Source organism: Leptonychotes weddellii, chromosome 11, assembly GCF_054177405.1.
Source record: "Leptonychotes weddellii isolate Sample4059 chromosome 11, ASM5417740v2, whole genome shotgun sequence".
Taxonomy (NCBI): Eukaryota; Metazoa; Chordata; class Mammalia; order Carnivora; family Phocidae; genus Leptonychotes; species Leptonychotes weddellii.
The window spans coordinates 48790809-48810751 of NC_138379.1; the positions used below are offsets into that span (position 1 = coordinate 48790809).

Below are 19943 nucleotides of genomic sequence, written 5' to 3' on the forward strand. Positions count from 1 at the left end.
GGCTCACCCGGGGGCTCTGCAGCTGCTGCTCTCGTACTGACCGCTCCTGTCTGTCCTGCTGCTACAGCCCTGGCAGTCGGGCTCCAGTGTCCTTGCCGCTCTGCCTGGACTCCGGCTCCAGCTCAGCTGCAGGAGGACAAAGGGGCTGGACGCCAGGGGGGAGGGGAGAGGAGAGGGGGAGGAGGGGACGCTGAGCTTTTGTTCCATTCTTGGGCCAGCCCTGGGAGGGAGGGAAGGCAGGAGGCGCGAGTAAGCATGGCGTTGACCGTGCACGCATCTCGGGGATCCTTGTACCTGGACTGGGGGTGATCTGGCACTGGCTGTGCCCTTGAATAAATGTATGGATGTGAAGGTGTGGGGGGGCACTGCCCTTAGGAGTCGGGGTGTGATCGGGTGGTTGTGAGGGTCCAGGTGTGCCAGGGAACCTGTATGTGAGTGTGGGAGCACACAGGGCTGTGGTGGGTGTGACTGTAGTTGTAGGTGGGACTAACTCTGTGGCCGCATAGCTTCAGGGCCTTGGATGCCCTCCTACCTCTGTGTGACTCTGCCTGTCTGTGTTCCTGTTTGACAGCAGACGTTGTCATCGTGAGACTTCATGTGTCTGGTTGTCTGCCTGGTGGGTCCCTCTTTGTGTCTGTGTGGTCCTGTGTGTGATGTGGGTCTGTCTGCAGGACAGGGGGTTGTGTCTTGGGGCCCACGTGTGGTCCTATGGCCGTGGCATCGTATGAGTTGAGGTGGTTTTCAGCAATGCACCCACGTTGGAGGGGACTCAGTGAAGTGGGCCGTGGTAGTACTGAGCAGGCCTGGCCTCCTGGAACCAGGGGAGGCCACCCTATAGGCTGGTCCCAGATCATTTGCTGCCTCCACGAAGGGCCACAGGGCCTGGTGTTTGAGAGGCTGGTGAGATTTGCCTTCACAGAAGAGGACAGCAATTGGGAGGAGGTTGCTTTGACAAGAGCCCAGATAGGCCCAGGGCACTTGGGGTCTGGTCCTGGAACTGCCATGACTCGCCATGCAGCCCTAGGCAGATCACTGCCCATCCCTTGGCCCAGCTCTTCATCTTGGCAGGAGGGAGGCTTGCAGTTCCTGCCCTGCCTTATCTTACCGGGTTGCTGTGACACTCGGGGAGGTTTGTCAGTGAAAGCCATGTGCCATGTGGAGTCTGTGAGGCCTGGGTGCTGCAGGAACGTGACCTGGCCAGCTTGGGCAGGCTGAGTTTGTGGAAGGAGCTGTGATGGGCTCACTGTGATGCTGGCCAAGTATGTGTCCCGAGGCCTGGGGCCAGAGTCTGTTTCGTGTACCCCACGCCAGGGAAAAGTGTATTTCCTTTCTCCCTAAAAAAGGAGTGTGCGTTGCTGTGTGTCAAAGGACAGGAGAGGTTTGGGCCCTTTTATATCTGTACTTGGGAAGGAGGGCCCTGAGCAGGTGGGGGGCAGGCTCCACCTGGTGGGGGCCACACCCCTGGCGTCCAAGGAAGGAGGGAAGAAGTGGGAAGGGAAGGGGCCCTGTCTCTGGTTTTCCTGTGAACAGGGCAGTCAGTCTGTCCTGTGCAGACAAGGGGAGAGTGTGAAGGGTGGCATCAGGAAGGTGGGGTTCTCAGTAACTCTTCAGGTCAAGGGACAGGAGCCAGTATTGACCATAGGCTGCAAGCTCAGCTGAGGGTGGAGACAAGACTGGCTGCCTACCCAGCTAGGGGATGGCCTCCATCCTCCCTCCATTGTTTGGGGTGAGGGGAGGCAGCTAGACTGCCTCTGCACCAGGGAGGTGGGTACAGTGTAGGGTCCTGGTGAGAGTGGGGTGCTAACTCGCTGTCCCACTCAGAACTCCCAGCCCCCTCTACCTGCCCCTGAAGGCTCCGGGATGTCTCAGATAGCCCAAGTGTGGCCACGAGCCTGGGATATCCTGGCCAGGGGCACTGATGGGACAGGGAAAAGCTGGACTGAAAGGTCAAATCCACTTTCATGGGTGGGTCTGCCAGAGGCTGGAGAGGTTACTGAGGCATTTTGGGTAGAGCAATATGCCCCATCCCTAATCCAGCCATTCAGGATTTCCCTTATACTTCATGCCCAGGGAGAGGTGGTAGTTGACCTCTGCCCCAGGAAGGGACGCACTTGGCAGATGTTCAGTAGGATGAAAGGAGGGTGAATCCCCTCACAGTTCCCAGTGGGCAGTCCTAGAGGTTAATGTGGGGGGCCCAGTCTGGATTCCAGCATTTGGGAGGGGTTTCTTTTCTTTTCCTCCAAGAAGGTGCCAGAATTGCTCAGACCCCAAGAATTCTATCCAGAAGACCCGTTTGGAGAAGAGATACATCCCTTGGCTCCTAGGAAGCACCTCAGAAAGCCGCCATATAGCTGTGAGGGGCCCTGCTGGTTCCACTGCCCAGCCCTATGTCAGACCCAGGAGGCCTCCCCATCTGCCTTGCCATTCTGGCTGGTTATGGAAGGCATGCATCCACTCTGGGGCCAGAGCTTGGGCGGGCTTCTGGGTTGGTTTGCCCATTCTCAGCTGTGTGGCTTTGGATAGTCACTTTACCACTCCAGGACCATCTCCCCCCGCCACAATATGGGGATACTGGTCCCCAATCCCAGGGCTGTTCAGGAAGTCCCAGTGTCCTGGTGATGCTGGGTAGGGGCCCAAGCACCCTAGCACCCTGCGCTCTTCCATTCATTTCTGAGAATGCTTCCTCCTCAAATCATCAGCCCAAAACTGAATCCCAAACCCAGCAAACCCTCTCCCTACCCTCCCACAGACCATTCAGAGACGACACATGTCAAGATGGCAGCTTTAATCATATTGACCAAGGCCCTCAGGTTCGCTCTGCTATAGGCCTCCTTGGCCATATGCCCACCTTTGGCCATGCTTAGAACACTCTTTCCCATGTGGCCACTGCTCTGTGGCCACAGATGTGGAAACCTGAGGTTGTGTCAGTCTGTGGATCTCCTGGGCCTCTGTGCCACTCTGCCCTAGAGGCCTGCTGGACACTTAGGTAAGGGGTAAAAGCAGCCTTAAGCCTACTCTTCTGGCCATCTCCAGCTGCTCCTGGGGACGTGACTCGGTCCCTCTCCTGGTAGGAGGCCGGTCGGGGAGGAACGTCTCCACCACTGCAGCAGGCTTTCCTCCTGGGCTGAAAATCCTTGTGCTTTTGAGACTGACATGAAGAACAGAGGCCCAGTCCAGGCCCTCGAGGCAGGAGACATGCAGAAGTTGATTGCCTCTGAGCATAGACAGGACGGACAGGTGGATATCCACATTCTCAACTGCCACAGGGGGCATGGCATAGCCCAGTGACTCATCAGAGCTTCCAGATCAGGATATAAGGGAAGGCCTCCAGGGGAGGACCAGGCCCCAGGCTCCAAACTTTCCAGAAGGAGCCCCAGGCCTGCAGGGGCATCTGTGAGGCTGGAGTCCTGACCCAAGGGGGCCTCAGGAGAGAGGGGAGCCCCCTCCAAGGGAGGCCATGGCTGACAGAGGGCTGGAGCCAATGAGGAGGCCATGGAGCCAGCTCCCAGCGCACTCCCAGGCCAGACATGCTTCTGCCAGCTCTCTTGGGTTCCCTGGTCTCCACATTAGATACAGGCTGGGACAGACAGGTCTTCGGCTAACACCCACTGCGGTCTGTGAGCGTCTTGGTGCGGCTGCCACTCCTTCGGTTATCCATAGGGGTGGGAGCATTGTTGGCATACGTGTCATAACTGTTGTCTGAACATACAGAGAGCTCATCGGAGACCTCCATGCCGTCGCTGATCTCTGTGGGGCCAGAGGGAGGCAGAATGTGAGTGGGGAGAAGAGGGGTCCATGAGGATGGCTGGCAAATGCAGCGGGAAGGGTAACCCACGGGAAGTCCTGGTCAGGCACTTGGAGGTTGATGAAATCACTGGGTTCGGGTTTGCTATTGAGGTTGGCTTTCAAGGCCCTCCTTGGACTCTGCAAACACTCTTGGCCACACCTCAGTCCACTCTCCCCTGGAATTCCACCTTCCAGCCACAGAAAACCATCTGTACCCTCCTGATCTTGGTGCCCATGCGTTTACTCAGGGCCTTTGTACACACTGGCCCCTCTCCTGGGAGTGTCCTCCCTGTCAACACTTCCTTTTCTTAAAATCTAGCTCAGTTTTTCTCATCTCTGTTATTACCACCTCCTCAAAGCCTCCCCTGAGCCCCCCAAGCTGGAATGGGGCCTCCTCATGGCCACCCTAGCCCCTGTCTCCCCCTGCCCCATCACCTCCTGTACTGTCACTGTTGGTGGCCCCCCCCCCCCCAGCTGGAGTACTTCAAGCACAGGGGTGAGGTCTGGGCATCTGTGTCCCACTGTCTGGCACAGCACTGGACATGTAACAGAGGCTCAGAAAAGGTCTGCTGAGTGGAGCTGCGCCTACCCTGAGGGGAGGTGAGGCTGAGGGTCTCTGGAAAGGACTTTCAACCTGGAGTGGGCAGGATGGGGTGAGGATTGTGGCTGGCTCCTCAGAGTCTCCACTCAGAAGGTGCTCAATGAACGGCCTTTGGCACTGAAGGACAGGTGGGGGCCTGGAGGCGCAGAACCTGCCAGGCCGAGGGGCTGGCCTCTTTCTTTCCATTCATTCTCTCCGCCCCTTCTGACTTCTCTGGGCCAGGCTGTAGGAGCCTGGGCACCCTAGGGGCCTTTGATTGGCCCCTCCTTCCAGGAGCTCCCCAGTGTGGCTAGTGGGCTGTGGGCCACCAGGGGAGGCACTCCAACCCAGCCTTGGTGCTCAGGGAAGGCTCCTTTTGAGCCAAGGCAGGGGGAATGCAAGTGCCCCATTGGCAGGAATCTGTAAATCCTAAGCACCTAAGACAGTGCCTGGCGTTCATCTGTTGAAGGTATGAATAAATAAAGGAGTGAATGAATGAGTGGATGGTCACACAATCCTGGAAACCAGCCCCCAAATCAGTCACCCCCACTGGAGTCTCGGTCATTCAGACAGTGGTTACTCAGCATACCCCTGGGCCAGGTGTGGTGCTAACCCCTCAAGCACCCTGTGAGGGAGGACCAGTCCCTTTTACAGAGGAGGAGTCTGATGCTAATTGTGCTCTGGTTCACCTATCTAGTTGGAGATAGAGCTGGGATTTGAACCCCAGCCCATCTGGCTCCTAAATATCCCTCAAATCTCTCCTCTCCTCTGTGCTCCCACACCCAATCTCTCCCCTGAGCTACTGGTTTCTTTGCCTCCAGCTTCCCCCTCTTGTCCACCGTCCACACTTGCTATAGATGGAATTGTGCTCTCCCCCAAATTCATAGGTTGAAGTCTTAACCCCCAGTACTTGCAGAATGTGACTTTGAGAATAAGGTTGCTGCAGATGTTAATTGGGTAAGATGAAGTCATTAAGGTGGGCCCTAGTCCAGTATGCCTGGTGTCCTTATAAAGAGGGGAAATTTGGACACACAGATGCATACTGGGAGAATGCCACGTCAACACAAAGATGACCATCCATAAGTCAAGGAGAGAGGCCTGGACCAGATCCTTCTCCCATGGCCCTCAGAATGAACCAACCCTGCCAACACCTTCATTTTGGAATTCTAGCCTCCAGAACTGAAACAAATTTCTGTTGTTTAAGCCACCCAGTTTGTGGTGCTTGTTACAGCCCTACTGTAGCAAGGACAGATCTGCCCATGACCCTACTCTGCTTTCAAAGTAAAGCCCAAGTTCCTGACCACACACTCGAGGCCCAAGTGCCTCCCTAGTGCCGTCCTCGCGAGTGTGAGGCCACCCCTCACGCCATATGGAAGGATGGATAGTTCTTGGTACTCCAGTAAGCCATGGCCCCTCACTACCTCTGAACACCTGCTGTTCCTGCCTGAATGCCCTTCCTTTTCTCTGCTTGGTCAGCCCTCACCTCAAACCCATCACTCAGGCCCCGCCTACACATCTTTCCCTTTCCAGTTAGGTCCCCTTGCAAAGTGGGCCCCAAGACCCTCACTGCCCCAGAGAGCTCTGATCACTCTCCTCTGCACCCCACTCTGGCTCAGCACCCCTATTAGAGCTCTAGTGGCACCCAATTTTCTGTGTATTTTTTTTATACAGCTGCCCCCTCCATCAGATTGGGAATGCCAACAGGGGCTGGCAGCAAGCAGGCATGAAAAATCAGCATTTATGGCGAATAAGCCAGGCAAAGGGAAAGCAGCCCCCACCCCCGCCACATGTCACCCCTGTCCACCACCCACGGGGCTGACAACCACAGGGGAGTTGATGGCCGCATATGGAGGGGTGCATGCTCCTGTGTACGTGAAGCCGGGTGGGTGGATGTATGTCCGTGCTGTGTCCCTGCCTGTACGTGGCGTACTCAAGTGCAGGGGCTGGTGCAGGTAACAGCCCACGGCCTCATTTTGCAGGGCTGCCCACCTGAGAAGATGAGCTTCTCCTTCATGATGCTGACGTCCCGGCTGGTCCGGCGCACCGCAGCACTCAGCATGATCTGCTCGGGGTTGTAGCTCCGTATGCCACCCAGGCGCCACCTGCAGAGATGGCCCATGGGCACAGGTCCTTTCCCAGCCTTCCTTGGAGCAGGGATCCTGCCCAATCCCAGAACCTATCTGGATTTGGCCTGAGAGACCAGCAGGTCTCTTGTCTAACTACAGATGGGGAAACGGAGGTCCAGACAAGGGCAGAGCTAGGGCTTGAATCAGAGTCTCCTGACTCTCAGCAGGGCTCTCCAGCCTCCCCCTTGTCCCCAGAACCCGAGATCAGGTCCCCTTGCCCTGGAAGATGGTTGGTTTGGGGTTGGTGAGTTGTGTTTCAGGTGCCCACAGTTGCACACGGACTCTGAATGGGACAAATTGGGGGAGAGCTTAGCAGGCATGACTCTGACACTCATCTGTGGGGTACACACCGGTCTCAGGGCGTCCCAGCTGCTGTATCCTCCAGCTCCCCCATGGGGCCAGGCGAGTGAAGCCAGTGGGGAGAGCCGGGGGGGGGGCGGGGGGAAGTGAAAGAGGGGAGGGAGGGAGAGAGAGGCTGTGGGGGCCTTGTCTTCACATGTTCAGAGGCAGGGGTGTCCGAGTGACTTGGATGGGGCTGTGCGGGGTGTGCAGGGGCCAGGCAGAGCCGGGGACTCAGGGTCCTGTGCCCAGCCCAGGGCAGTTTTTGCTATTGCAGTTCCTCTTAACCAGCCCCAAATCCCTGGTCTCCGAACTTAAGACTTTTCCTGCGAACTAGACAGAAAGATTCACTGGACCCCCACCCCCACTCCCACTGAGAGAAGCGCAGGGGTCAGCTTGGAAACAAGAACCCAACCCCCCAGGCACTGAGCCCTGCTGGGGTGGGGGGGAGCCCAGACTCATGAGAAATCAGTTGTTTCCAGATGGGGTCAGCACAGCAGAAATGGACAGGCAGATGGACAGGCAGGTGGGTGAATGAAAAGAGCAGACAGACAGGGGAAAGCAAGAAGCAGAGGGGAGGGCAGCCCGTGCTCTGGCTGGGCTGGCTGCCCTACATGTCCTTGAGGGCAGCGACTGGGTCTCTTATTTGTCACAGTATCCCTGGCACCAACCTCAAAACCTGCTGTGTGGCAGGTGCCCAGAGGATCTGTTGAGTGTATGAGTAGAGGGAGGGGGCCTGCAGGGAATGGTCTCCCTCAGGGTCCCCTCCTGTCAGTCCTCTCCTGACCCGCAGGAAGACCATGTCATGGCCCTCGCTGGACACACAGCGGGCCTGGCATGTCCATCCCAGCACCTGGGCCACCTCGGCTGCCCCCCAGCACCCTGGGGCTCCAAGGGTGAAGGCCTGGCTCCTTGCTGCAGGCCCAGCACAGGTACAGCATGGGGGAGGAGGGTGTCTGCTGACAGAGAGGATGAAGGAAGGACCAGTACATGTCCCTTCACTGGGCTCGGTCCCTCAGCCAGGGAGCAGTTTGTAAAGCTGTCTAAACCAGGAGGGCCCAAGGCATTGGACCAAGGTGGGGGCTTGGATCCCCAGGACCTAGGACTCATGTTGGAAATTCACAGTAAACCCAGGAGGAAGGTGTCAGGCCAGGGTCTCTGCAGCCAGGTACATCTAGGACAGGAAGCTCAACCACTGTGGGGTTCCTGCAGGGGAAAGCAGGGAGGCTGTGTGTATAAGGCGGGAGGAGTCGGGTGGGAGGCAGAAATAGAGAGTGAGAGAGATGAGAGACACACAGAAAGATAAGCAGCGATTCGAGAGGCAAAGCCCGAGAGGAGACACTGAGAGATGGGAAGGGAGAGACAGAACTTGGTACGGTTTGCACGGAGCAGGGGTGAAGGCCCCTGCGAGTGCCAGCCGTGGGAGGGGTGGCTAGGACCAGTCCCTCCCCAGGGGGAGCCGCTTTGGTGCTCAGAGGGGCCAGGTCAGCAACCTGCGAGGAACAGCAGGAGGATCAGAGGGCGGGGGTGCACACAAGGCGAGATGGGGACAGCAGGAGGCGTCAGGCGAGCAGAGGTGTCTGGGAGGGTGACCCGCGAGGGACCCTGACCCAGGCACAGGCTTGGCGCACGGCAGGTTTTCGGATGGAACTGGAGAAGGGGATGGCAAGGAGGAGGGAGAAAGAGGAACAGGAGAGGAAGACCACACCAGAATTACCTGATCAAGTGATAGCTGTGAGATACCACAGTGCAGCAGAGAGGGGGGTGGGGAGAGAGGAGGGACATGCGCCGGATCAGAGCGGTGAGTGACAGAGAGAGAACGTCAGTCAGGAATAAAACAGCCAGTTGGTGGTGGTGGCTGGATCGGGGCCCCTGCCTGGCCCTAAACCCTCCCCCGGACCCAACCCCACTTCCCCACTGCACCGCTGTCCCGGGTGCTACCCTAACAGGCAGGAGGTCTTCAGCGTGGCATACCAGAGTGCTGGGTGTTGGTGACAGCCCAGGCCCTGGGGAGCAGGTGAGGACAAGCCGGAGAGGAGCCCAAACCTGCCAGAGTCCACACAGCAAGTCATGGCAGAGCCTGGCTCTGGGCTCCCAGCTGGGTGCTCATTCCAGAAGCCACTCAAGCTCTGGCTGAGGAGGATGGGCTAGGGGGCCTGCTGGGCAGTCCTACCCTAAACAGGCTGCCTGATCAGGGCTTCTCCAGGCCCAGGGCTCAGGAGGAAGTTCAGCCGGCTGGGGTGGGGGCTGGGCTTGTGGGGTGTGCAAGGGGGTCAGAGCCTACTCACTTCTGGAGGACGAAGATGCCAATGATGAGCATGAAGGAGATCAGGTCCGCGGTGACCCACATGAGACAGTACTCGTCTGGGGGCTGTGGACAGATGGCCCATGGCCAGTTTTCAGTCATGGCCAGTCCATACCGGGGCTCCAGACTGAGGGTCCGTGGGCAGGACGACCCCATGTCACCATCAGGGAAGGGATAGGGAGTGCCTAGAGGGGGTTCGGGGCTTGGGGCCTTGAGATTGTATTTTGTAGGAGTGGGCTTGGGGAGGGGGGGTGGGGTGTGGGGTGTGTGTGTGTGTGTGTGTGTGTGTGTAAAGAGATGCAGTGGTCAGGGTAGAGGTGGCATGTGTTAATAAGCCTGGAGGATTTGTGTGCTTAAGGGGGCTCCGAGCAGGTGGTGAGTAAATGGAAGGCAGGCAGCTGTACGTGGAGGTGTGAATGACGAGCAGGTATGCAGGGGTGTGGTGGAGAGGCGTACGGCATCTGTGCGGGTGTAAGAGTACGTGTGTCACTGTAGGGTGTGGAGCGTGGGCTCCCCCTCCAGGGGCCAGGGAGGGCAAAGCCTCCAGAGTGCGGCCAGGCCTCCAGGGCCCTCGATCTCAGGTAAACTGGAGGGAGCGGGGCTGTGCTCATTGCCGCTGCTAGTCAGTCATCACTTCACCTTGTTCTGAGCAGAGCCCTTGGAGGTTTGTAAGGACAACGGGCAGGTGGATGGACACACCATCCATAACCTAGATCCGATTCCGTGACCCTGCACTGTCTCAGCCGTAACAAAACCTTGGACTGGCTGTCATGTCCTCAGGGAGGTGGCAGTAGGAGCACAGCGGGGAGGTCAAGGGCGCCCCGAGCCCCCAGTAACAGAGCTGGGACTGGAGCTCAGGCCTGTCAGCAGGGGCTCGATCAGCCAGGTAAAAATTGGTTTTATTTGCTGTATTCTCAGAACAGCATTTAATGTCCCCTATCCTTGTTCTATTGTTACTCTTGTTCTAATGCCTTGCCCTCCTTTAAAACAAAACATAATAACCCCCCCCAAACCCAAACCCCAAGTAGTAATTTACTCCTCTAGGGCCCTTGAGTGATGTTTTTCTCCCCATGGGCTGGGCCCAGGTTCTTCCCACCCCCTAGCACCTTAGTGCAGACCCCAGAGGCCATGAAAATCCTCACGTGCTGTTCCCCACCCCTGACACCTCACCAGAGAGCCCCAAGCATGGAGCCTGCCCCCCATCCCATGCCACAGGCTCTCTCTGCACACCTCCAGGGACCCTCTGCCCCCTGACCGTTCCCCAACTCACCATGATCCAGAGGGGGGAAGGCACCTGGGACAGGGTGTGGGAGTTGTCGGAGGTGACAGAGGGGACCCCCGCACACCACAGCAGGGAGAACAGCCACGGCGTGTTGACCGTGTAGAGGTTCACACTCAGGTTCCAGGACGCATAGTCCCTGTGGGGCAGGCAGACAGAGGCTGTCAGCCCTCCGAGGGGGGGCCTCCGGGCCCAGCGTGGGATGCCTCTGAAGCATGTCCCCCTTTTTAAACCCACTGTCCTCACCACTGTCTCCGGAGAAAGGAATCTCCCCCCGCAGAGGAGCAAGCTCAGACAAAACCCAGATCTGCCAATGCTCTCAACCTCTACTCTTTGAACCACGAGCCCCAGCGTGTCCGTCTGGCCCCCGCTGCATGAGCTGGGGTGGGCACCTGAGCTCCTGGCGGGACACCTGAGTGTAGCGCAGGTTCAGCCTCTGGATGTGGCCTCTCCGCAGGCTGGTGGCCGCCTCCTTGGAGCCCGACGTCTGCTGGAAGCCAGGAGCCACCTTCCGCACGAAGGGCCTCTGCCGGTTGGGCAGCCACAGGACCTGCAGGCAGAAGGGGGCAGCCTCAGATTTCGCTTCTGTCACCTGGTGTTACAGCGTCTACCCCTCCTAGAGCCCCTGGAAGGGTTAAAAGTGATGGGATGTGGCCCACAGTGAGGCTCACGTGTAATAATCATCTACAGGGGACAACGTGGTCCAGTCAAGCCTGTGAAACTGCTCTCCCCTCTAGACCCCTGTCCCAAGACTGATAACCCGCGTCACTCTGTAGCTTGCCGCCGGTCCCGTGTGCTGCCAGAAAGTGGTTTCCAATTTCTTTGATCTCCGAGTTTGACACCACAGGGATGCGGAAATACGAGTGTTCCAGAGAACCGGCTCCTGCCCTCTGTCCGTTTCAAAGGCCTTTCTTGTGTCCCTCCCGTCCCCAGGACGACCTGTCAGGAAGGCAAGGGGCATGCTCCCCCATCCTGCACATGTGGAAGCTGAGGTCGGGACGGGCGGTGTGGTGCGTGGACGCTGGAGGCCAGCCAGGCCTGGGGCGCGGCCGGGCGGGGCCTCACCTGGTGCTGGGGGAAGCCGGAGCGCAGCAGGGCCTCCAGCGTGACGTTGAGGAAGCTGCCGCGGAACGGGTGCTCCCGAGGCGGGTCACGCAGGTTGAGCAGCAGTGTGGCGTTGCCCTTGGCCAGCTCCAGGAGCTCTGCCAAGCTGCAGATGGACTGGTTCTGCGCCTCCCTGTGGTCGGAGGGCGACAGGGAGCTGGCCGTCCAGAAGGGATCCGCCTGGCAGAGAGAGGGATACACAGGGCTGCCTCACCAGCCACCGAGCACGAGGTCAGGCAAACTGATGGCGGGGGCCCTGTGGGGAGTCTAGGAGACCCCAACCCTAACTTCTCCACGCCACCCCTGTTTCCTGAAAAGTCATTTGCTTGGAACTTCTCCCAGACTCCAGCACATTTCTCCTTTAGTAGCATTTCAGACCAGGAACCAATCTCCCTTTGGAGTTTGACGGAGTTCCCAGTTTTTACCTGTTAACTATTATCATCAGTGTCAACTTTTTCTGATGGGGAAGGCAGAACGAGAACAAGCACTAACGACTATGACATCTGGGCTCCAGTGGCAGGAGCTCAAGCAGGCCACTAACCAGCCTGGCTGTGAGTCACTGATGCTAGGGGACTAGGGGTCCTCTGAGCTGCTGGCCGCCCCTGGCCCTGTCACTCCATGGGGTCCCCGCCTGTGTTTTCCATGCCTAGGACTGGGACAGGTAGAGCCAGACCTTCAGGAACCACTGGCCGGCGTTGAGCCTCTGCAGGATGGTCCAGTTCAGCATGGAGGCGGGCCTGCGGGCGAGCTCCGGGAATTCCTCTGCCACGTTAGTGGTTCGCCGCAGGGTGTTGTCATGCATGAGGAAGGGCACACCATCCAGGCTGCGGGAAGGTGGGATCCCCCAAGTCACTGTCCACTCAGGCCCCTCACCTGCCCACCAGTGATCCCCTCCACCAACACCCATACACTCCTTCCCACCCACCTACAGCAGCCCCCATGGGACCCAGGCAGGCTTTGCTCCTCTCTGGGCCTCCGGCTCCCTGTGTGCACAGGGAGGACAGGGGGTGAGTCCCTCTGGCTCTCTGTGAGTGTTGGGGGGGTGGGTAGGGACCGCTGAAGAGGGAGGGCTGGGCCTGTTAGCAACCATAGCAGATAGGTGCGACCTCATTTGATAATGGGGAAACTGAGGCTGGGAGAGGGAAGTATCTAGCTCAAACGCACTAGCCCAGGAAGTGGTAGAACCTGACTTCGAACCCAGTCCATGTGACGCCATAAAAGGACAGGACAAATGCAGGCCCCCTTTGACACATTCCCCCTTACCACCATCCTGGTCTACCCGACTGGGGCTGCCAACAGCCCCTGTGGTATCTTAGTGTGAAACAGTAAGAGGCACATGTGGCCCCCTTCCTCAAGGCATTTTACCACATCTGCTAGAAAGTGATAAACACACAATTCTGTGATGTCTACACTGGGAACGATGGGCTATCTAACGGTGGTATCTACACTCGGAACCTCACGTGTGTGGTGCCCCTCTTCACTCACTGCACCACCTGTGTAAACTACACATGGTAGCCCCGCCTCTTTCCCCCTTTCAAGAGGTCATCTGTTGTGAGATTGGTATGAATTCTTCTCAACCTTTATACTACTAAGTACTTTTAAAATCTACATGTTGAGAACATAGAAATCGTTTTATGTGGTCTTCGAACTAAAATATAAATGACGTCACAGTGACTGTATCGCTCTGCAGTGTGCTTATTTCACTTATCCGTGTTTGAGCTCCATCTTGCTGAGCCATATAGATCTAGTCTTTCCTTCAGCTGGATCTGTGGCAGGACTCCAGGTCCCACTCCCCCACCCCTGCTTGAACAAAGAGCATCTATTTATTTCCCTATTTTATATTCTGGCATTTGTCACAAACAGGGTGTGGGCCCTGCAGTGGATAATCCAAGCCTTGGCCCTCCCATCTCTGAGGCTCTGGGACCCGAGGTTCCTCCAGCAAAGTCCCAGATGTGGATGTGGCGGGCATGAGTGGCGCTGTGGTCCTCCCAACCCCCACACCTACCTGATGGTGACATCAGCCTGTAACCCATATAGCTTCTGTTCCAGGGCCTTCCGGAAGGACATCAGCGTGTGCTCTGGGGCCAGCTACGCAGGAAGGGAGAGCCAAGATTTAGCTGATGTACACCTCCCCAGCTAGTGTAGACCCTTCCGTGTTGGGAGGCTGGAGTAGGCCTGGTTCTAGTTCCTGCTCGTCCAGGCAGTAGCTGTGGGACCCTGGGCACCACGCAGCTTCTCCGAGGCTCAGTTTCCTCATCTGTTAAATCGTGCCTGCCTCACAGGTTTTCTTTGCAGGGGAGGAGGCAGGGGTGGTTAGTGTTGATGTATATAAATGTGGGGGTGCAATCTGGGGCTGGGGCTGCGGCCATGTTTCCTCCTGGTTACACCCCGGGTCTGGGTGGAGATCCCAGAGGGAGAGGAGAAGGTATTCAGGATGGCAGAGTTTCCACAGGGTGCCCAGTTTTCTCATCTATACAGACATGACAAGACCATCCCCTAGACCATTACAGGGATTATAAGCCCCCAACATGTTGTCTGATATGCAGTAAGTGTTTAATAAGTGACTACTATTAATCCTATAGCATATACATCACAAGATCCTGGTTCTAGCCCTGGCCCTGCCATAAACTAGCTTTGTGACCATCGGTGCATGTCTTTCTCCTATGGACCTCAGTTTCCCCATTTTCCCCTTGGGGATATATATTCAGTGTTCTCTGAATTCACTGGGTCCTTCCAGTTGGGGGTCTTTCCAGTTGGGAGTTCCAGGTCTCCCTCCCTCGTTCTGTCTGGTCTGAAGACCCTGTCATATCCTCTGTAGCCACTGGGCGTCACCACCAGACCAAGGATTGGGCTAGGACCCAGTGCGCGGGGTGGAGGGTGAGGGGCGTTAAGAGGAAGGGAGGTCTTCTGGCAGTGAAGGGATGGGCTGTAAGGGGTTCCTGTGGCTGATCTCATTCCCACCAAGATACACTTGTGCCCATCTTCTCTCCCTCTGGCCACGCCGCTTCCACACCTAACACATTCCCTTCCTCTGGGAGGCAGCCTAGCACAGCAAGGGGCTATGGGGCCAAGAAGGAACAATTCCACTCCCCGCTCACCTCACCTCTGCACCTCAGCTTCTCTTGCTATAAAACCGGCTAATGTTATCAAGCTCATAGGTGAGATGAGAGACATCAGCAGTCTCTATACCCGAGTTCCTTTCTTCCCCTTCCCCTGGGGCAGAGCAGCTTTGGGGGACACGGCTCCCTTCTCCCAGTCAGGTGAGCTGTGTGAGGCCCCACCCAGAGGCAGAACAGGGCCACGGAGGCATTAGAGATGGGCGTGGACTCAGTGGAGTTCCTGCCCATCTTGCCTCTAAATGTCCTGCGGCCATGCGTCTCACAAGTGACCACCTCAGAGGTGCCAAAGCTCCCTTGTCGGCTGAGGCTGCAGAAGGTAGACTGTGGGGAGCACCGCAGGGGCTACAAAGACCCTTGGGGAGCAGAGGAAGTGATGGGGAAGGGCAGAGGCTTTGTAAACTCAGGTCTCCCTGGGATAGGTGCTGGCTTCCTGGAGAAAGAGCCTTGGAAACCTAGCCTGCCCTGGCCAACCTGGGGACCCCAAGAGGGCTCCAAGAAGCATGCAGGATTTCAGGGCGAATTTTTTTTTTTTTTTTAAGATTCTATTTATTTGACAGAGAGAGACACAGTGAGAGAGGGAACACAAGCAGGGGGAGGGGGAGAGGGAGAGGGAGAAGCAGGCTTCCCGCTGAGCAGGGAGCCCGATGCGGGGCTCTATCCCAGGACCCCGGCATCATGACCTGAGCTGAAGGCAGACGCTTAACGACTGAGCCACCCAGGGGCCCCTCAGGGCGAATTCTTAATCCTTACCTGCCTCAGCCTAAGCCCAAGTGGGATTCTGAGTGTGTGTGGGGGGGGCGGTTGTCACAAATTCAGCTGGGCAGTCCACTGTGGTTCAAAGTTCCAGCGCTGGAGTTGGTCTGACCAAATGTTAAAGAACACACACACACACACACGCACATGCACGCGCGCGCGCCATCCATCCACCCAAGGGCACACGGACACCATCTCCAAGACAGCAGTGTGCACTCGGGCTTATCCCACACACGTGTGGATCCCGAGGTGGTGATGCCGCAGGTGTAGACCCCAATACACGTGCAGGCGCAGTGACCCACGGGGCTGCGTCAGGCGCTCGTGCCAGCCACTCAGCAGCCACCTCGGGGACGCAATCAGCCACAGGCACCATGTGGGAAATTCTACAGGACAAATGACTCAGTTTTTTTGACAAACAGCATATGGAAAAAAGGGAGGGGGATTGCTATATATACTAAAAGAAACTTGGAAGACATGTCAGCCAGATGCACCATGTGGACCCTGTTTGGATCCTGATTTTTAACAACTCAACTGTAAAAAGGTATTTTTAAAACAATAAAGAAAAACTAAACATGGATTCAGTATTAGATAATATTAAAGAATTATTAATTTGGTTGGGTGTAACTGCATCACTGTAGTTGTCATTATATTAAAACAAAAAACGTCCTTATGGATTAGACATATATCCTGAAGTATATATGGGCAAAACGATATGATGTCTGGATGTCTGGGATTTGCTTTAAAATATTACAGCAGAGTGGTGCCTGGCTGGCTCGGTCTGTGGAGCATGCAGTTCTTTTTTTTTTTTAAGATTTTATTTATTTTTGAGAGAGAGCGAGAGCGTGGAGGGGAGGAACAGAAGGAGAAGAAGAGGGAGAGAATCCCAAGCAGACTCCACGCCGAGGGCGGAGTGTAGCCCGACCCAGGGCTTGATCCCACAACCCATAAGATCATGACCTGAGCCAAAGCCAAGAGTCCGATGCTCAACCAACTGAGCCACTGAGGTGTCCTGGGCATGCAGTTCTTAATCTCAGGGTCGGGAGTTTGAACCCAACACTGGGTATAGAGATTGCTTAAATAAATAAACTTTAAAAAAAAATCTTAAAATAGGGGCGCCTGGGTGGTGCAGTCAGTTGAGCATCCAACTCTTGGTTTCAGTTCGGGTTGTGATCTTGGGGTTGTGGGATCGAGCCCTGCATCTGGCTCCGCACTCAGTACGACATCTGCTTGGGATTCTATCTCCCCCTCCCTCTGTCCCTCCTACTGTGTTCTCTCTCTAAAATAAATAAATCTTTTTTAAAAATCTTAAAATATTGCAGCAGAAAAGAAAAAGGGAGACGGATGAAACAATGGCAAGAATACTGATAGATGTTGAAGGTGGTCTTGGAGTCATTATACTATTCTTCGGTCTAGGATTCCTTATACCATTCTTGCAATTTCTATGAATAATAGAAATTTTTCCTACTAAAACAATGATCCATGCTGGGGCCACTTGGCTCCTTCCCCTTGGCTGAGCACCACCCCTTCAGTGCAGGAGCTCGTCCCCTGGCCTCCAGAGCAGGCCAGGTGGGTAATCTAGGTCCTGAACAGAAAAGGGGCTGTAATCTTGGTCCCCGTCCACCTGCGCGGGCTGTGCTTATAAGTTATGCTCATGATAGTCTGCAGCATAAGGCTCAGAGGGGACTGGTGACACCCCGGACACACACAGGCAACATGGGGGCAAAACTGGACCCCAAATCCAGATCCCTCTGACTCCAAAGCCATGGCCTTTGAGCTGGTTTCTTCCAGGAGGTGCTGGGACCAGCAAAGGGTATGTTGGGAGGGCACTAGGGTCCAGCTGGGCACAGATGTCTGAATCTTATCTAAAAAATGGGTACAGTAACACCCACCACAGGTAGTGGGGAAGAACCTAAGGGTGATTCACAGCCCCATCAGACTCAACACCTCCTTTTACAAGTTACTTTGTGAGGCCACCTTGACTACCCTGAAATTCAACATCACGGAACCCTCAATCACTGCAAAAACCAAGAAAAAGCTCTCACGAAGTCCTCAAGCGCCCCCCTGGGGGTGGAGAGTGGTACTGCCTCTGTTAAGAACCACAAGTTCAGGGTGTTCTTGGAAAGGAACCCCTGGTCCAGAGAAGGGAGAAGGCCTGCCCCAGAAAGCAGGAATGTCTACCTCTTATCTTCTGTGCACCAGGCTCATAGCTGGGCACTTCACACATGCTAAGTCCTGCTTTGCATGGCCCACTGGCGCAGACTCTCATTAGCCCAGAACACAAGATGAGGAAACGGGCACAGAGCAGATAGGGATGGACCCAGGCTCCCATAGCTGCCGAAGGCTGAGGAAGCATGGCTCTGAAGCCATCCTCTCAAGTGGAAGGTCTACTGTGGGGTCACAGGGTTCTGACTTTGACTGCTTCCTCTCTCCAGTTCAACCCCATTCAGCTACCTTCCCTTTAGCAGTGGGCTCTGAGCTGTACCCATCTGCTCCACCCCCCACAGCCTGAAAGGTGCTCCTGCTGACTCCTGCAACCCAGGGCCCTGCTGTTCTCCCCACACCTGGCACCCCTCTCTCCTGGGCCTTCCCAACCCACAACCTGGCCAGGTCTGGCCCTGGCCTGAAGCCCTCCTGCATCTTCCCAGGGCCCTCAGGATAAAAGTTAAATCTTTTAAGCAAGATGCCTTCAGGACGCTTCAGGGTTCAGTCCCATCTAAGCTCCCCAGCTTTTCCACCAGTTCTTCCCAGAAGCCCTCCGAAAGGGCTAAAGATTATTGCTATTACTACACTACGTTTATTCTCTCCCTTTCCCTACAAGGTTCTCTCTACAAGGAGATAGGTCTTGGCCTGTCTCCCCCAGAATGGCAGCTCCAGCCCACCCTGCTCTGTTAGGACGCTCAGGTGGCACTCACCATGGGGGCGCCGCGGTGGCCGATGAGGGCTGGCTTGGGGCCCAGATCCTTCTTCTCCATGATGCAGGGAGAGGAGATGGTGAGAGGCACCAGGTAGAAGGCAAACACCACGATGAAGAAGGTACAGAGAATGACCATCTGGGAGGCTGCAGACACAGGCTGTGAGTGAGGCTGCCTGGTGAGCCGTGTGGCTCCCATGAGGCCCACCCATGAACCCTGGGCAGCTTGGAAGGGGGGGGGATGCTGGACCTCTCTTCCCTCCCCCTGTCACGACCCAGATGCTCTGCAGGGACCCTGCACCACGGGCAGCCCCCATTCTTGCTGGGAAGGTGAGCTTGACTTCTCACTCCCACATAGACAGGCAAGCAGAGGAGGAAACATGCTGCAGCCCTTGGTGGAACCTGTGGGCCACTCTGAATCAGAACCCTCACACTGAGAACGACACCTTATCCCCAGGCCACCTAGGTGACGTCCAAGTGAGGGCAGGACAAGCCAGTTTGGGTACTGGGAAGGCAGTCATACTTACAGGACCGTTCTGCCCGGGCGAACTGTCCCGCCACAATCCAGGAGAGCGCAGTGATAGCGACCAGGGCCCCCACGTGCAGGAATGGCGCTGTGCCCTTGTGTGTGGGAAGGGGCAAGAGGGACCATTGGCTCCCAGCCACGCCCATACCCTCTGGTCACCGACATCCGACAGCCTGTCTCTATCCATGGGGCAGGGAACTCTGTCTCCATTTTTCAGTGGAAGGAAACTCGGGGTGCAGAAACCCCAAGCTATAGCCCCTCCCTGCTCTGACTTACTGTGTGACCTAGACCGCTCCGTGCTCCCTCTGAGCCTTTGGAGAGGCGTGAGCAATAAAAAGGCCCTGCCTTGTTTGGAAGGTCCCGAGGAAGCAGCTGCCCGGCACCCCCCACCCCCACTCACCTGCAGGGAGATCAGCAGAACCTCCCACTCGTCCTCCCACAGCTGGGCCACGGCCGACATGGCCACCACCGTGGACACCAGGATGACCACCAGCCCTATCTGGAAGGGGAAGAATCACCAGACAGAGGGTCAGAGCAGGTGTGCCTGGACAGCCCGAGTGTCCCCAGTGTGTCACAGGGGGGCAGAGGCAGCGGGGGGAGGCCGAGAGACGGACACGGGGAGGAATGGAATGCGAGACCCACGAAACAGGGAGGTGGGGAAGTGGAAAGGAGGCATGACTGAAAGAGGGCCAGAGACGGCCAGTCAGAAGTGACAGCGAGGGACAGGGGCAGGAGGAGGCAGGCAGACCTCAAGAGAACAGAAGGGAGGCCGGAGAGGAGAGAAGGTGGGAGGAAGCTGGGGGGAGGCGGAGGCTCAGCCCAGGGTCCAGGCCCCATGAGGGTGTGAGGAAGGAAGACACTCGGCCAGTGGGGACCTCTCCTGGGCCCAGCCGGTCACGGCTAAGGCCTCTCCTAGCCCTGCCAGCAGCCCTTGGGGCGAAGGGTGACTCGTCCAGGCCTCGGGGGCAGGAGGTTGAGGAGCCGGGTCCCCTGCAAGAGCCGATAGCCCCTGAGGTTACAGCAAGCTGAAGTGAGGTGGGGTTCTGCCCCACAGGCCCCACTGCCAAGGCTTGCTTCCAGCTTCTACTGTGTGCGGCGGGGGGCGGGGGGGGGGG

The 19943-nt window shown here is 56.8% G+C and overlaps 1 protein-coding gene across 6 annotated transcripts in view; it reads right to left on the reverse strand.

Annotated features, from left to right (window-relative positions):
- Positions 1–2770: 2770 nt before the first annotated feature.
- The window catches only part of GDPD5 (glycerophosphodiester phosphodiesterase domain containing 5), an 80499-nt gene continuing 63326 nt past the window's right edge, over positions 2771–19943 (reverse strand). For 4 of the 6 annotated variants that reach the window (XM_081798862.1, XM_081798861.1, XM_081798864.1 and 1 more), the window contains 11 exons: positions 19229–19327; positions 18830–18923; positions 18304–18449; positions 13525–13607; positions 12193–12343; positions 11481–11699; positions 10808–10965; positions 10407–10554; positions 9120–9202; positions 6356–6468; positions 2771–3747 (listed from right to left, as the gene is read on the reverse strand). In XM_081798862.1, coding sequence (XP_081654988.1) covers positions 3599–3747; positions 6356–6468; positions 9120–9202; positions 10407–10554; positions 10808–10965; positions 11481–11699; positions 12193–12343; positions 13525–13607; positions 18304–18449; positions 18830–18923; positions 19229–19327 — 1443 coding nt within the window. In that variant the 3' untranslated portion in view covers positions 2771–3598. Of the gene's footprint in view, positions 3748–6355; positions 6469–8529; positions 8564–9119; positions 9203–10406; positions 10555–10807; positions 10966–11480; positions 11700–12192; positions 12344–13524; positions 13608–18303; positions 18450–18829; positions 18924–19228; positions 19328–19943 lie in introns of those variants that run through there. The other 2 variants (XM_081798863.1, XM_081798866.1) reach the window with 2 other exon arrangements.